Source organism: Capricornis sumatraensis, chromosome 23, assembly GCF_032405125.1.
Source record: "Capricornis sumatraensis isolate serow.1 chromosome 23, serow.2, whole genome shotgun sequence".
NCBI classification, from domain to species: Eukaryota; Metazoa; Chordata; class Mammalia; order Artiodactyla; family Bovidae; genus Capricornis; species Capricornis sumatraensis.
In genome coordinates this window covers 23,551,123-23,569,038 of record NC_091091.1, presented here as the reverse complement: position 1 = coordinate 23,569,038, position 17,916 = coordinate 23,551,123, and the positions used below count along the sequence as shown (strand labels likewise).

Sequence of the window (17,916 nt, the reverse complement as noted above, 5' to 3'; positions counted from 1 at the left end):
GGACACCTCAGAACACCTCAAACGCATCTTAATTCCTTTTTTAAAAAGTGTTTTCACTCCCCAACCGGTCATTCCCCCTTCTTCCTCGAAATGCTTGTGTAGTTCTCTCTCCACTGCCCTTAGAATCAAAACCAGACTCTTGATCGTGACTTTGAGTCCGAGTACAAGCACAAAACCCAGCACCTTTCCAAGCCTGCCAAGCCTCCAGCTTTTCCTGAGCCCCTTCCTCTCCCTCCCTTCAGTTCCTCATATTCCTCAACCTCTTTCTCTCCTCCAGGGCCTACACATGCGGGTCCCTCTGCCAAAAAACTTCTCATTCTTTGCCTTTAGTCCTGTCCTTGCCTGACTCCACAATCTGAAGGGAGTCCACCACCTTATTCTCCTGGGGCACCCTGAGCTTTCCTGTTCTGCCATCTTACGGAATCCAGTATTTACTGGCCTGTGTTTTCGGTCTTTCTCTCCACTGCCTGAGGGAAGGGATCCTATCTGTCTGTTCCACGTGGCTTACCCAGCATCTGACAGGATCCTTGGCATGGAGCAGGTACTTCAATAAAAAACACAACCAAAGAAAAAGTGCTCCTTTCTCCCAAGGACTCTAGTCATTTAAAATGGATCCTTGGAGGCTCAGAGGCCAGAGTATGCAAACCAGTACAGGTAAGGGTGGCCCTGGAGACTAGCTCCTGCCACTCACAAGCTGCAGGAAATTCTCCAAGGCCCACCTCCTTCTGAGCCCATTTCCTTAGTGAAAAGTGGCAATATCAGCATCTTCCTCATCAAGCCACCTACTGCAGAGGTTAAATAAGAGAATGCAAGTGCCTAGGATAGCTTGGTGCTCAATAGTTACTGTTTTTATTTACTTACTTTTAACTATTGGCAGCAGGGGGAAGACCCCAACAGGAAAAGACTTTAACTGCATGAGTATTTTTAACTTTAGGAAAGGTAGGAGGAGGCAAAACTTGAGAAAATTCCATAATTCACTGGGATTCTTTAATAAAACTTGACCCACTGTCAATACCTGGAAAAGTCTCTGACTTCAGGCAGCAGGCCGTGTCCCTCACCACTTCCAGCTTCAGAGACAGGAAGCATGATGGATGGGTTCCCAGGCTAAATCTAAACTGTATAAGAACCACATAAGAGCTTGCACGTTTCCTAACCCCAAATGCATGCCGTTTAACATGTATTAACAAGCCTCCTCAGGCCAAGTAACCTAAGGAAGGGGACCATTCTCAAGGACTCAGAAGAGTACTTTGTTGCTATGAAAGTAATTTTATATAACAATCATTCTGTTGTTTGTTGAAAACAATTATAACATTTATGGATGATCACAAGAGTATTCTGAAATAATATAATCATTCATCTGCAATGGCTGTTACCATATAAAACGTTCATTTCCCTTAACCTAGCAATCCAACTTCTAGGAATTCATCCCACAGAAATACTTAGGCAAGAGTACAAAGACACACACAGACAAGGATGCACACTCCAAGTTTGTGGCAGGGAAAAACTAGAAATCACCCAAATGCTCAACACTAGGGAAGTGGTTAAAGTACAGTGTATCTAGATAATTTTAAAAAGTATACAGTTAGAAAAAATATACTGACATGGAAAGATATCCAAAAGATATTAAGTTAAAAAAAAAGCAAGTTGAAAAACAGTATGAAAAACATGGTCTATTTTTATAACATAAAGACAATTCTTTCTAGATATATGCACTGAAAAGAAAATCAGAAGTGATATATGTATTAATATAATTACGGCTGATCTGCATTGTTGTATGACAGAAACCAACACAATATTGTAAAGCAATTTTCCTCCAATTAAAAAAAAAATTTTAAAAGAAAATTAAAAAATAAAACACCAATGTTTTCTCAGTGGGGGAATGAATTATGAAGGACTTCACTCTGTCACATATTTCTATGTTTCAGGTTTATAATGAGCAAGTATTTCTATAATAAATGGGAAAAGGAATAAAATGTAAAAAAAAAAAAATCTCTTGTTGGCATTAGTCTGTCCATACCACAGACCTCAGGATGCTCAGTCGATGCCACCCACCCCCACCCCCATCTCCCTGCTTGGGCCTGAATCACAAAGTGAGCCGACTTAGCCCATGTCATGAGGTTGCCATTAAACAGCAGCAAGCAAAGGCACTTGAATTTCCAGTGTCAGTTACAAGGTTGGAGGGCCATGTTTCTCCTAAAACTCAAGTGAAATTGCCTTGGAATTTGTGGTTAAGGTCTACCAATGGCAGAACTGAGAGCAGACAGCCTCTCCAGTAGAATTCTAAAGTGCAGCTCAGAAATCAAGCCCCGCTGAGTTGGGGAATGGTTTCTTTTTAATGAAACCCAGAGGGTGGGGGGGGGGGGGGGGGCGGGGCGGGGGCAGGAGAGCAATCACTGGCAATCTGAGAAGAAAGAATGAGCTGATCACAAAAATAAAAGGGAATGGGGAAGTAAGAGAAACTGGCTGTAAAGTAAGACGGAAAGAAGTTGAAGTCTACTGGTGAAGTTACTGCAGAACTTTCTGGTTCATGATGGTGACTGGATTTTGTTCTAAATCTCTGTAGCAGGTGAAACAACAGCAGCCACCCTTTCACATTCTCTTTCCACATGACAGTTTTATACTGGCCTGGCATCCTGATCAATATACAAGGATCCTCTGACCCCAGGTACCACTTGGGTACGGGGACAGAAAACTCTTTTGCCCATCTGCTGGCCACTCATCTTCTTACTAAGAGAACTCCAATTTTCCTCCTCTGCCTTTCCTTGGCCATGACTTTCAGGGAACCAGGGTCCATCCCCTGGCCCAGCCCTAGAAGGTGGATATTGATCAGTAAGTCAACAGGGTTGTCTCACTTTCCTGACAACTCTAGCCAATGAGGGGCTTGCCTGATAGCTTAGTTGGTAAAGAATCCGCCTGCAATGCAGGAGACCAAGGTTCAAATCCTGGGTCAGGAAGATCAGCTGGAGAAGGGATAGGCTACCCACTCCACTATTCTTGGGCTTCCCTTGTGGCTCAGCTGGTAAAGAATCCACCTGCAATGCAGGAGACCTGGGTTTGATCTCTGGGTTGGGAAGATCCCCTGGAGAAGGGAAAGGCTACCCCCTCCAGTATTGTGGCCTAGAGAACTCCATGGACTGTATAGTTCATGGGGTTGCAAAGAGTTGGACATGACTGAGTGACTTTCACTCACTCTAGCCAATGAGATGCAATGAGGGCAGTTCTGTGAAGGTTTTGATTGGTCTTGAAAAGAGACACAGGACAGAAGTGTCTTTTTTGCTGCTTGTAGCCTCTGTCAAGTGTAATTCCAGGATGGTAGGGATTCGAGCAGCTCTCTCTAGAACATCAGGGAACCCCAGTTTAAAAAGACAATCCAAAGCACTGAAGAAGACAGGGCAGGAAGTTAGAAAGAACTCAGGTCCTTAACAGCATTGCTGAACAGATGATAACCAACCCTGGAACTCCCCACCTCCAGGTGACTTACTATGTAAGATAACAGCACTATTGTTAGGCCATTTTAGTCATGGTGTGTTCTATTACTTGTAGTCAAAACCATCCCAACAGATACAAGAACAAAAGGCGCCCGCTCCACCTGCATCCTCTAATGACCTAATTTCCATTAACTGCACACCAGGTCTGAGGTCCTAGATGCCCCTGAAGTGCTGTGAGAGCACCTGACTTTGCCAGCCAAAGGCTAGACCTGCATGTTTTCTCCAGTGCTTTCTGCCCTGTACTCCAGAGGACTTCTCTCCCACTCCATATAGTTAGAAGTGAGGAGTGAGGAAGACTTTAAACATAAATCCTGGTGCCCCCATCTGGACCACCCTCAACTGGGGGAACTCATTTACCTAGACAGAACTAATCTGAGTCCTTCCCCAGGACTGATGGAGAGATGTTGGAAGAAAAAAGTCTTCTGCCTGCCGGGTACAAACTGGGAGAACTGGATACTCTGGCTGATGGTGCTCATCTTTCCTGGCCCGTGGGCAGAGTCAGGCTACAGCACAAGACCAACACACAAGTAGGAGCCCTGAGGACACTTTTCGAACATCTAGGTAAACCCATGCCTGAAGCCTTGGCGTCCCAGTAACCTGAGCCGATGAAATCTGTTCTTATTTCAGGTAGTTTGTGTTGGGCTTCTGTTATCTGTTTATGACTGGAACCATCCAGACTAAAATAAACACTGACCCGCCCCACCCCCACACCTTGACTTCTTCACCTTCTCTGGCTACTCTTCTTTCCCAGGCTGCTCACATTTCTACTTCGTTTTCTCTACAGCTCAGCTTCCCATCTCTGAGCAAACCAACCAGAAGATGACTGCCCTCTAGCAGACCGGGGCTAAGTTATGGAACCCGTCTAAGTCATTCTTCAGAGCAAGCTTCAGAGACCGCCCCACGCAGCCCCATGGCAGGGTGAGGGCACCACCACTCCCCATCACACCCCTTAGAGTCTTGTCTCTTTCCTTTGCCCTCCCCACTGCCCTAATGCTGTTTGTAAGTCTGGATGGGAATGCTGTGGATGCCGTTCAGACCTGGAAAAGCAGGTCTAAGCACTCCACTTACTGGATACTGCTCAACATGTTCTCACATGCAAATGGGCAGGGTGCTTCATGTAAGTCACTGAGTTTAAGGTGGACAGCCAAGTGAGGCAAGACCATCACACAGAACTATGCTGCTAGGTACACATGTGGGTCTATCTATGTACACATCAGACATAAAATACATGTTCTGTGTAACAGCATATGTGTGATCCTTGTACAGTGGAACCAGTCAGGGCAGAGCAATGCCTACACGTCACAAGGGAGGTTCTCTGCAGCATCAGGAAAGTGTGCCCTATTCCGAGAAAACTATAAAAAGATTTTTCACCTTATAAAGCAGGATTTACTTACAAGGTTCTACTAAAGTACATGGGCTCTAGTGCATTTAGAATAGGATTTGATTTGCTTAAGACTTTACAGACACTGCCAACTACATAAATCAAGGAGCCACAGTTGAACTGAATTTGCTTTTCCGTTTTACAATGTGATACATATAAAATGAGGTGATTTTACTTGTATCACTATTATTGATTTTCGGTGTGGGAGAAGGATAACGGCACCAAAAATGTTATCATATCAGCTAAGGCAGGCATCTGATGCAGAAACAGGCAATGGGACAATCAGGGGTTTTCTGTAAATGGGGTCTTTATTAACACTGCAAAAAAAAAGATCAAGGTACCCACCTTCTTTATTCATATAAAGTTTTTGAAGACTGAATAATAATAATTGGAGGTTTTATATATACATATACATACACACACACACACAGAAGCACTATTCTAAGTGCTTTGAGGGTGTTAACTCATTTCATCATCTCAATAACTTCATGCATAGTTACTATTATTATTTCTGCTTTATAGATGAGCAAATGGGTTATGTTGCACAAGGTCAGGAGGCAATAACTGCCAGAGCTGAAATAAAATGCAGGCAGTCTGGGCCCAGGGCCCATGCTTGTACCATCATACTATGCTGTCCCCCTTGATCTAGTAGTAATGTGCCAGATGGCGAAATGTGCCAATGGCAAAGCGTGCCAGGGAAAGAAGCAGAAATGGGGGCTACCTCGTCTATAGCTACCTACCTAACTTACCAACAAGCTCAGGCACGTGGAGCTGAGAGCCTGTACTATGCAGTAAAACAGGAAGGATGGAAAGGAGGGAGATAGGGAGGGAGGGAAGGGAAGAAAGGAAGAAAGAAGGTAGGAAAAAAGAAAAGAAAAGATGACTGAGAGGCGGCACAAGGGAAGTTTCTTGGTTTGGGTGCTGGTTACGTGGGGTATGAACTCTCAGCAAGCTGCACTTTTCATATACATATTTTCATGAATAAAAAGTTAAAAGATGAAAGTATGTGTTTAAGAGGACTTGGATAACATTACAAATGGCTTTGGCCCGCCTCTATTTTCCAAATGTTCTAGAATGCCTAAGCAAGGCGTGCTGGAGTTTAGAGACTACACGTACAAGTACAATCATCTATGTGGACGACTCAAATCTCACTGTCCAACCTGAGACATGTGCAGCCCAAACGTCAACTAAGTGATCATGGTTAAGAGAGTGGCGGTAAGAACTACAACATCTGGGTTCAAAGTTTCCCTCGGACTTACCAGGTGTGTGGTTTTCAACAATCTACTTCCCCTCTCCGTGTTGTCTTGCTTTCTGCAGCTGAAAAGCTGGTATCACACGATGCCTAACTCGCAGGGCTTCACTGCACGTTGACTGAGCACTTACAATAGTGCCTGGCACACAGAACACACTACTGAATCTTAGCTCTGTCCTTACTATTTCAGCTCCTGGCCATGGTCTTCTCTCTTACATCAGCTGCCATATACTTTTCTTCATCATTTCCCCATTATTTAGATAATTACTACTTCCTGCCATGTTTCAAGAAAAATCTAAGATAGATTTGTTTTAGCTATTATTCAAGAATACCATGATATTATGAAAATCTGGAAATCAGAAAATCAGGTATTACACTTTGGAGAGTGAAGTTATCCTGTCGCTGCTGTGAAATGCCTGAAGTGACCTGGAGACACCAACCACAGCTGTTACACTGCAGACACCACGAAAGGGCCTGTCAGGTCAGACAATGCTGTGGAGCGACACCAGTCAATGTACACTCAAGAAACAGCCACAACATTTTATTTTCAAAGTTTTCAATCCCATAGGAAAGTTAGAAGGAGAGTACAATATATCCTTCACCTCCATACATTCTTCACCGAGATTCACCGGTTATTAACATTTTGCCACATCTGCTTTTTCTTCTGTCTCTCCTCCAGCCCACTTTGTTTTGCCAAATCATTCAAAAGTTAAGCTGCAGACATTATGTTATTTTGTTCATAAATAATCCAGCTCCTATCTCCTAGGAACAGGGACACTATCATAATATAATACCAGAACATAATACCATATCACACCCAAGGAATTTCACAGTTGCACAGTACTATTATCTAATATATAGTCTATATTTTTTCTAATTGCTCTGAAAATAACCTTTATTTCAATCCAGGGTCCAGTCGAGGACTGTAAGTACATTTAAACAGTCATGTTTTCGTTGATCTAGGCAAGTCCCAGCCCTTCTACCTTTCATAGCATTGACATTTTTAAAGGGTCCAGGCAGTTGTCTTATAAAATATCTTACAATCTGGTCTTGCCTGACTATACACTCAGGATTCAATTCAGATGAAACATTTTTTGGAAAAGTGCTACATGTGTGATGTTTCATACTTCACAGTGTATCATGTAAGGAGGTGCATGGTAGTCATTTGTTCCATTTTGCATCGCTACATTTGATCATTTGGTTAAGGTGATGGCCACTCAAACCACTGTAAAGGCATTCTTTTCCCTTTGTAGCAAATAAGTAACCTGTGGAGGGATTCTTTGAGTTCCTGTGAACATCTTGTACCCCAACAATCTTTTTAGTCCAATGGTTTTGACATCTGTTGACAAATGAGCTTGAATCAATGACTACATTAGTGTTGCAAAACAGTCACTGTGATGGTTACTCTGTAGTTGGAATGAACCTTTGCAAATCAATCCTATTTTCTCCGTCACTTGCATTATTATTTCAGAACTATAACATCAGAACTATTTCAGAAGTTCATCTGCTTGACTCCACCTGACAGTGATTCATAACACCTGTTTTACATTTCTCTGATCTTGATCCACCTGAGCAGGTACATTAAGTGCAAACAAACGTATAAATGCACTGGCTTAAGCAGTGGGCAGGAAGCTACCTGTCTATACAAGCAAGAGATTGCCTAGTCTTTAGAGCCCTCCTTCCCATAATGGATCAAATTCCATGTCAGGAAATGTCTATTTTCTAGGAGCTGAAATATCTGTTGGGAGAGACTGAAGAAATGTCTATTTTCTCAAAGACAGTTCTATATCAGCATCAGTTTCAGGCATCCCAAGAAGGGAGAGAAGGGGACACAATGGGTTCAGGCAGTAGACTCCTGGCACAATGTTAAAAGACGCTAGGACAGGACCAAATAACATGGGTCTACTTCCAACAGCCTGGGTTCCCCTGCCCCAGTGAATGATATTCCTTCCTGTCAACAGTCATTTAGAGTCCAAATGACATCCCAGACTACTGTATTAGAATCGCCAGGAAGCTGGTTAAGAAACAGATGCTCCAGTCCCACCTCTGACCAACTGAATCAGAGCCCTGCAGGGCATTTGGGACTAAAGTATGTTGAGATCCCAGAGAATCTCATGAGTAGCCAGGTTTGAGAACTCTTGCTTAGAGAAGACCCACTATAGCCTCCAAAGGGGCACTATCCCATAGGCCACACAATGGTAGATGGTAATTAAGGATCAGTCCCATTACATGATGGCCATCCAGCCAACAACTGACAGTCAGGGGTCTGGAACGAGGGAAGAGGCCTTCAACATAGACGGTCAACTGCACCCTCAATTTAGAGCCTACTCAAGGCTAGGGGGGAGAAAAGCGACTATACTTAGAGAAACTGCCAAGTCCATGGTTTTCCAAATTTAGCTTCTAGCAGAACATTTGGGAACATCACCCCCCTAAGATTCTGAGTCAGAGATCTCCTCTGGGGCCCAGGGATGTGTGCTTGAAACAAGCTCTTCAGATGATTCTGATGCATGGGTGCAAGGACCATACTTTGAGACATCCTGGCTCGGATGTTGGTCTGCTCTGCTGGTCAAAGAGCAGGAGTTGGATAAAACTGTGCTGGCTTTCACTTCAAGGCTACTTACCAAACCAAAGAAGCAAAATGTGAGGTCATATGGGAAAGGTTTCTGAGCAGTTAATTAACCACTCAGAAACATTTAGATGATATGAAACCATCCATAAAAAATACTGACTTCCACTCCAACATATCATCCCACTGGAGGACTACTGGCAAGCTAAGTCAAGAGCATGTGACCAAGGCTCCCAGCACAAAGCCCCCTCTTCAGGTTCCATATTAGCAGAGGAGCTCCCAGAGGGGCACCAGGGGCATTGGACCATCTCCTGGAGGGCACTTGAATCATCTGAATCAAACAATATATCTGGACTGTCAAGGTCCTACCTGATTCCGGCTTCTCATTCCTATTGCGAGGGAGCAAGCTCATGGCAATTCATTCTCTCTCTCTGCCCTATGCTCTACTGCTAACCCTTAGCCAAGATTAACATGTGTATGTGTGGCCCCACAAATGGAGATGGCTAGGCCTCCAGCATCGGGGGGAAGGACCGTGCTAATTGTGGGAAACGGGGCAAACAGGAAGAGCACTGGTCAGCTCCATGCAGGGCTGGCCTTTGGCTCGCTGGGAATGAGAAGCAAGGCTAGCAGACTGCGACCGAGGTTCTGGGTGTTAGCGACTCCCACTGCTGGAGGTCGTATGACATATCCTTCCTTCCCATGGCCCAGACAGCTTTCCACTTGGGAAACACCAGGAAACAAACCACCTTCATGGTGCAAATGGGGTACACAGCACTCCCAGGAAAGCTCCCTCCACAGACATCAAAATATACCTGTAGGTCCCAACCCTAGCAGGCTCATGGTGAAAGGACACCCACACCAGCCAGCTTCTGGGGCTCTTACCTGACTGGAACACATATCTGGCCAAGCCCTGCATTAGCTCTGCTGGCCACGTTGGGGGCGCAGACTCCCCTGTTTCTCTCTTCAGACGAAATGTCAACTCAAAGCCAAAACCACTAGGTCCATCTGTTCCTGTGAATCTGGAAGGAATAAAAAGCAAATGTTTTCAGTTTAACTATCTTAGGGAAAACACTGTTTTGTTGCCTAATTAAAGTTCTCCTTTCTTGGTGGCCTCAGCATCCAAACCCCCTAGTTGGAAGAATCTCAGGGAATAAGCCTTGAGGGGAGGGAGGACCCTGAAAGGGGGTAAGGAACCAGAACGCTAGCCTTGCCCTCTAGCTACCATACATGTGTATGACCTCAGCCTGGCCAATCGAATTCGCCTGCTGGTACTCTGAATTACAAGTTCCAGATTTGGCTCTGGAATATTCCTTTCTGTATGACTGAGGCTCCAATACTGAAAATTGTCCTTATTCACATTCTTTATTCCTACAAGCTATGAATAAGCACCTACTTAGTTTGCTAAGAATATACATCCTACTGTATGCCCTAGGAGGATGAGACCCTTCTCCACTCCCACCTCCACCTTGTCCCATGATGGGACAATCCTTGGGTTGAGCTGGCTGGCCTCCAAATTCAGCATTTGAGGATGGGTCTCAAAGCAGACTCCAAATACTGGGAGGGCCTGTGATCTTTCTGAACCCTGGCACCCCGTGTGCACTCTCCAATCACTGGAACCCGGAGGGAGCAGTCTGCCCTCCCCTCCTGGCCCCAAATGGCCCAGAGTGATGACGGTCACACATATCAGAGGAAGATGAGGCAGGTGAGCAGTTCCTGCTTGGAAACGCTCAGGAGCCCAAATCTCCAGAGGAGTCCATGCAATGGGCTTCTGCCAGAGAGAGAAATGATGTAGATTAGAAAGGAAGGCTGGTTGGTGGTGGCACCTCCTGGGGTGAAGGAAACATCCAGGGAGGGGCGGCTGAGAGGTATAGGAGGCCTGCCAGCCCAGAAAGGGTTAAAAGTTAAAATATGTTCATGATATAATTTTCAGTAATTATATCTTGTACAAACATGAGCCACAATGATTATACACATGTAAACTCCTGAGCATACAAATTCAAGCTATAAAATAAGATGACAGCCAACAGCTTCTTGGAGCCAAGCTACTAGAACAGGCGGTCAGAGAGGAGAATGCTGAAGGTCAGAACGAGGTGGTCAGTGCCCAACCTTGGGATTCCACGTGACATCATTCCTCCATCATCATCATCATCATTATTGCCTCCAAGGGGCCAGGCCAGGAGACTGGACATAAAGAGGTTCCAACGACTCAGAAGCTCTGACACCAAGGCCAGCCCTGCTTGTGTACATGGGTGGGTCCAGCCCACCTGCACCTGCTGCAGTGAGATCACCTCTGATAAGTTAAGTTCTCTAAAGTTTCTCTAAATTTTAGCGTCTAAAGGACTGAAAAGGAAGCCTTATAATATCACAGAATACTTAGACATCATTTTCTTTTTAAAAAAATTAATTTATTTAATTGGAGGCTAATTACTTTACAATATTGTAAGTTTTTGCCATACATTGACATGAATCAGTCATGGGTGTACATGTGTTCCCCATCCTGAACCCCCTCTCCTACCTCCTTCCCCATCCCATCCCTCAGGGTTATCCCAGTGCACCAGCCCCGAGCACCCAGTCTCATGCATTGAACCTGGACTGGCGATCTTTCTCATGTATGATAATATACATGTTTCAGTGCTATTCTCTCAAATCATCCCACCCTCGCCTTCTCCCACAGAGTCCAAAAGACTGTTCTATACATCTGTGTCTCTTTTGTGGTCTCGGATATAGGGTCATCGTTACCATTTTTCTAAATTCCATAAATATGAGTTAATATACTGTATTGGTGTTTTTCTTTCTGACTTACTTCACTCTGTATAATAGGCTCCAGTTTCATCCACCTCATTAGAAGTGATTCAAATGCATTCTTTTTAATGGCTGAGTAATATTCCATTGTGTATATGTACCACAGCTTTCTTATCCATTCATCTGCTGATGGACATCTATGTTGCTTCCATGTCCTGGCTACTGTAAATAGTGCCACAATGAACATTGGGGTACATGTGTCTCTTTCAATTCTAGTTTCCTTGGTGTGTATGCCCAGCAGTGGGATTGCTGGGTCATATGGCAGTTCTATTTCCAGTTTTTTTAAGGAATCTCCACCCTGTTCTCCATAGCGGTTGTACTAGTTTGCATTCCCACCAACAGTGTGAGAGGGTTCCCTTTTTTCCACACCCTCTTCAGAATTTAAGGTCTGTAGACTTTTTGATAGAAGCCATTCTGACTGGTGTGAGATGGCACCTCATTGTGGTTTTGATTTGCATTTCTCTGATAATGAGTGATGTTGAGCATCTTTTCATGTGTTTGTTAGCCATCTGTATGTCTTCTTTGGAGAAATGTCCGTTTAGTTCTATGGCCCATTTTTTGATTGGGTTGTTTATTTTTCTGGAATTGAGCTGCATGAGCCGCTTGTATATTTTTGGGATTAATTCTTTGTCAGTTGCTTCATTTGCTATTATTTTCTTCCATTCTGAAGGCTGTCTTTTCACCTTGCTTATAGTTTCCTTCATTGTGCAAAAGCTTTTAAGTTTAATTAGGTCCCATTTGTTTATTTTTGCTTTTATTTCCATTATTCTGGGAGGTGGGTCATAGAGGATTCTGCTGTGATTTATGTCAGAGTGTTTTGCCTATGTTTTCCTCCAGGAGTTTTATAGTTTCTGGTCTTATATTTAGATCTTTAATTAGATACCATTTTCTTTGAGTATCAATGGGGAGGCAGATTCCACTTGGGGATATACATCTAGAATTTTGGAGACCAGGCTAGAAGACGCTTGGCAGGATACAGTGTAAGCTATTTTCTTTCCTTGCTGAATTGTCTTGGCTGGGAGCAATTCTATGCAGAAAGGTTGAGGGAAGAGTTAAACAAGCTGAGGCTGTAGGCTTGCGAGGGGGTGTGAAAACTCGGGGTAAAGCAAGACTGACTTGGAGTCAAAACCCTGCAAAGGGAGATGGGTCACTAGGGCAAGGGGAAGATTTTAAGCAGCCACCAATTAGAGGCTGCTTTGTAAAATGTATTAGACCATTACTCCCAGGCTTTCATCCTGGGCCAAGAAAAATACATGATTTCTAACCGCAAAAACTTGAGAAAGAGACTGAGAAACACGCTCCTCAGACTGTGCAAAGGGGAGAACCCTCCGATGCAGACAGAGGAGCCACATCCACCCAAGCAGTACCGCCTCTCTAAGGAGGGTCATGCACACGCACACACACATGCACACGCACACATGGGTGTGTATGCGCATAAATGCACGTGGACACCATCTGCCTCCACAGGCTGCTTTCTGGGCCAGCTCTGTGGTGGGCAGGCCGGCCCTCACTTGACTGGCTGGGAGGGACAGTCCGGGCCAGATGGTCTCCACCTGCATTTGATTACCACCCACCAGGCTAGCTGGACGCAACCTCTAAACTCTGAAACATGAGTTTGGAATGGCCTAGCCCCGGGATAAACACACAACCTGGGGCCTGTCAGAACGCCTCTTCTTCAAAGCAGATTGCCCAGGCAATAGCCGAATGACAAGGTCATTCAGTTTTTAACGTCCCCTGGAGGGGCCTGGCTTGGTCTGCATTTCCTCACGTGAGGGCTTCTCCAGCCAAAGCAGACTGATCTGACCGGAGGAAGGAGCCCCTCCTGGAGAGCGGCTGTCTCGCGCATCCTCTTGAGAAAGGAACGCATGAGAGGAAACTAGCACATGCTGGAGAAGGTGGGATCTGGGTCAGAGCAAAGAATCTTACTAACACAGAAGGCTGCTAAAACACTGGCTAGTGGTAAAGGCACCCAGTGGAATTTCTTCCTACAGAGATTCTTATAGGAAGACATTACAGATCCTCCCCTCCCCAGTCTGGTAGGGAGGGGTGAAGGATTCTAACTGTCTTGTTGTAGAAGGCTGGATGAAATGGCTTCCCAAAATTGCTTCCAGCTCAAGAACATCTGATCCTGCCTACTAAGGCACCCTAGGGAGAGGCTGGCTTTGTCTCAGCAGTTTGGGGAACCCAGGCAATGGCTGTGCCAGCTTCAAGAGTCACATCAAAGCTGCCAACAGGAAAAACATGTGCCTCCAATCCCAACCACTGGAACCTGCCCAAAGGTCTCCCCCAAAGCACCTGATTAAGAAGGTGCCAATCAGCCTCAGAGAGACCAAAATGACTGCAAACTCCAGGCAGAAGACAAACAGGAACTTGGGAGAGACTTCCTAGAATAAATACAAGACATGGACAGGCAGAAAAAGCTGACCTAAAAGCTGGCATCTTGTGTTCAACACCATTAGTTACTAGGAAAATTCAAATCAAAACTACAATGAGATACCATTTCACACTCTCTAGGATGGCCAAAATAAAAGATGGACAGTAACAAGTGCTGACGAGGATGTGGAGAAATTGGAACACTCAGAGAACAGCACAGTTGCTTTGGAAAACACTGTTCAAAAATTTCTTCAAAAATTTAAACATACCATATGATACAATTGTTCCTCTCCAAGGTATATACCCAAGAGAACTGAAAACAGTTTTTACACAAAAACTTGTACGCTAATATTCATAGCGAAGTGAAGTGAAAAGTCACTCAGTCGTGTTCAACTCTTTGTGACCCCATGGACTATACAGTCCACAGAATTCTCCAGGCCAGAATTCTGGAGTGTGTAGCCTTTCCCTTCTCCAGGGGATCTTCCCAACCCAGGGATTGAACCCAGGTCTCCCACATCGCAGGCAGATTATTTACCAGCTGAGCCACCAGGGAAGGCCAATGTTCACAGTAGCATTAGTCTTAAAAACCAAAAGTGGAAGCAATCCAAATGTCAACATATAAATGGATAAACAAAACACAGAATATCCATACAATGCAATATTACTTGGCAATAAAAAGGAATGCTGTACTGATTATCTGCTACAACATGAGTGAACCCTGGAAACATTATGCCAAGTGAATGAAGCCAGATATAAAAGACCACGTATCATATGATTCCATTCATATGAAATGTCCAGAATAGACAAATTCACAGAGACAGAACGATTAGTGGTTGCCAGGGGCTGGGGAAGGAGAGAATGGGGAATGACTGCTAATCGGTATAGAGTTTCTTTCTGGAGTGCTGGGAATGTTCTGGAATTAAATAATGGTGACGATTGCACAACCTTGTGAATATACTAAAAAGCACTGAATTGTATACTAAAAGGATGAATCTCATGCTATGTGGATTACATCTTTAAAAAAAGAAAGTTGGCATCTCAGATACACCTCTACGCTAGGGGAGGCAGAGCCAACCATGCCAAATAAGCCAGGCCTTTACCTGGCTCTATCTACAAATAACCACTACAATTAACTGAATACCTATTAAGCTGGAGGCCTTGCACTAAGCACTTTCCTGATGCTATATTATTTAATTCCCCAACAACCCTGTGACTCAGCCATTGTTATCCTCATTTAACTAATATATGAGAAAAAGACACTTGAGAGAATTTAAGTAATAGTCTATAAGTCACACAGTAAGCAAGTGATGGACTTCAGACTTGAGGTCTGACTCCAAAGCCCATTTTTTTACTGCAGTGTGACTTCAGGCAAGATACTTAACCTCTCCATGCCTCAGCTTCCTCATCTCTGAAATGAGGATAATAACAGTAACTATTTCAGAGTTGTTAGGAGGATAAAATATTTCAAAACTGCCTGAAACACTGTAAGCATTGTATCACTTACACTAAGTGAAAGAAGAAAGTTACAAAAGACTGTATGTTGTATGAATTCACTTATATGATACAATAAATAATTTATAATATATATTTATATTATGCAAAATATCAAGAATAGGCAAATCTACAGGAACAGAGAGCAAATCAGTGATTGCCTCAGGCTGGGAGACTGAAGACACAGGCAGAGTCGCTGCTAATGGGTGTGGGCTTTCTTTGGAGGTGATACAAAAAAATTATAAAATTAGTTTATGGTGATGGTTATGTAACTCTTGAATATACTCAAAACCACTAAACTGTATACTTTAAGTGAGTGAACTGTATGGTAAGTGAATTTTATCACAATAAAGCTGTTTTTAAAAACTGAGGTGGGGGCGGAAACCCCAAAGACCTAATGGTAAAAAAATTCACAAACAGAGCTATAGATATTTTCCTCTTGAGCAAACAACAAGATGGTCCATCTCACTCATGGTAAGAGAAATGCAACTCAAATACAAATTAAAAAAACAATGATACCATTATCACTTAGACTGGCAGAAATTTTAAAGTATGACATTATATTCCATTGATGAGCCTGTGAGGAATGAGGTATTTTCATATATTGCTGGTGGGGATACAAATCAGCACAAGTTTTTTGGGGGGAAGTGAGTAACACCTAACAAAATCACCTATTGTTTACTTTTTTTTTTTTTTTGGATGCACCACAGCAGTTTGCCCAGTCTCAGTTCCCTGACCAGGGATTGAACCGGAGCAATGGCAATGAATGCCCAGAATCCTAACCACTAGATCACCAGGGAACTCCCACATATTGTTTACTTTTTGACTCAGCAATCAAACTCTAAGAGTTTATGATCCCAAAATACTAAATGCCCGTTCATAGGACAGTGGTCCAAAGAGTACAACACAGCTGTAAGAAGGAAAGAAGAAGAGCTCTAAACACTGAGTGGATATTGTTAAGTAAAAACAGCAAAAGAGGACTATACCACGCCACCTTTTGAGAAGGAGAAAAGTGAATACAGGAAAACGTACCTGTATTTGCTCATTTCTGCAAAAAGCAACACAGGAAGGATAAATCAGAAACTAATAAGATTGGTTACCTACAGGCAGTAGGTGGAAATCAAGTGGAAAGGACTGTGGGGTGTGGGGGAAGTACGAGTGTGACATTTCTCTGAATATACATTTCTGTATGGTTATCATTTCTGGATCAATGATAATGCTTTCACATACTCAAAATAAACAAGGATGGAGGAAAATGTTAAATGTAATACAAATATAAATTAATGAACTTAACTGTATTTGAAATAATATTACCACACTGAAGAGGGGGGAAAAAGTCACCCAAGTACCTTATGTACACAGTTTGTTGATCATATGTCCTCAGACTAAAGACAGAAAGAACAGTAAACAAATACTAAACTCCAGTTAGCATGCAGTGTTATGGGTTGGTAATTCTGAAACTACTTTCTGTGTAAATGTATTGTGGATAATGAGAGCTGGGTTACTCTCACTGTAAGAAATGATAAAAAACTGGTAAACATATATCAAAGTTAAAAATATGTAAAAAACAAAGGACAGAACGAGCCTCATAGGTATGATTTTGGAATTGGAGGTATTGGTATAGTATTTAATAATGGAATAAAAGATGTGGGTGTGGGTGTGATACAGATGTATTTCCTAGCTCTCTCCACTGAGTAACACCTCAAAACCAATGATAACGCACAGCACTTAGATCTTGGTTTCTAAATACCATCTGCCATTAAAAAAGACCAGAGCTCACTGGAGAAATGGCTGATTCCAGAGAAATGGCTGATTTCCAGGAAGCACAAAATGACCCTGGAACTTTTTGTTATATCAGAAGATAAGGAAGGACTTAAAGAATGATGGGAACATTTAAGTCAACAGTAAAGAGAACCCAAACTTAAGGGCTCCCACTGGCCAAATTGAGGACAATCTGAGCATCAAAACGAATGGTATTAACAAATTATAACCTATTAATTAAGACTCTATTGACTCCATACTGATTATAATGGACCTAGTGACACTGGGTCTATAGATTTGGGACTTACCAGCCTCCATAATTACATGAGTCAATGCCTTATTTTATATATATATATGAGGGACAGCAGCTTTTCACTCTTGTATTTGGAAAAAGCCTTTTCTGTAAATACATTCAGTGGTATTTATAAGAGTAAAACATTTAGAAACAATCTAAATGTTCTACAAGTAGGGGTATTACCAGTTCTGGTGCACTGTGTGGTGGGACATTACATAGTCATTAAAAACGAGATTTCTTCAAAGCAGGAAGACCAATCTCTGAGTTTTGAGAGGCAAAGGGTTTTCTGCCTCTAACTGCTGAGTAAGTATGTGTTAGTTGCTCAGTCATGTGCAACTCTTTGCAACCCCTGGAATGTAGCCCACCAGACTCCTTTGTCCATGAGAGTCTCTAGGCAAGAATACTGAAGTGGGTAGCCATTCCCTTCTCCAGGGGATCTTCCCATCCAGGGATCGAACCTGGGTCTCCTACATTGCAGGCAGATTCTTTACCATCAGAGCCACCCAG

At 43.3% G+C, this 17,916-nt stretch overlaps 1 protein-coding gene across 1 annotated transcript in view; it reads right to left on the bottom strand.

Moving 5' to 3' along the window:
• Window positions 1–17,916, bottom strand: part of SUFU (SUFU negative regulator of hedgehog signaling) — a 109,897-nt gene that overhangs the window by 64,939 nt on the left and 27,042 nt on the right. The window contains exon 3 of the mRNA XM_068961451.1: window positions 9,570–9,706. Coding sequence (XP_068817552.1) covers window positions 9,570–9,706 — 137 coding nt within the window. The remainder of the gene's footprint in view (window positions 1–9,569; window positions 9,707–17,916) is intronic.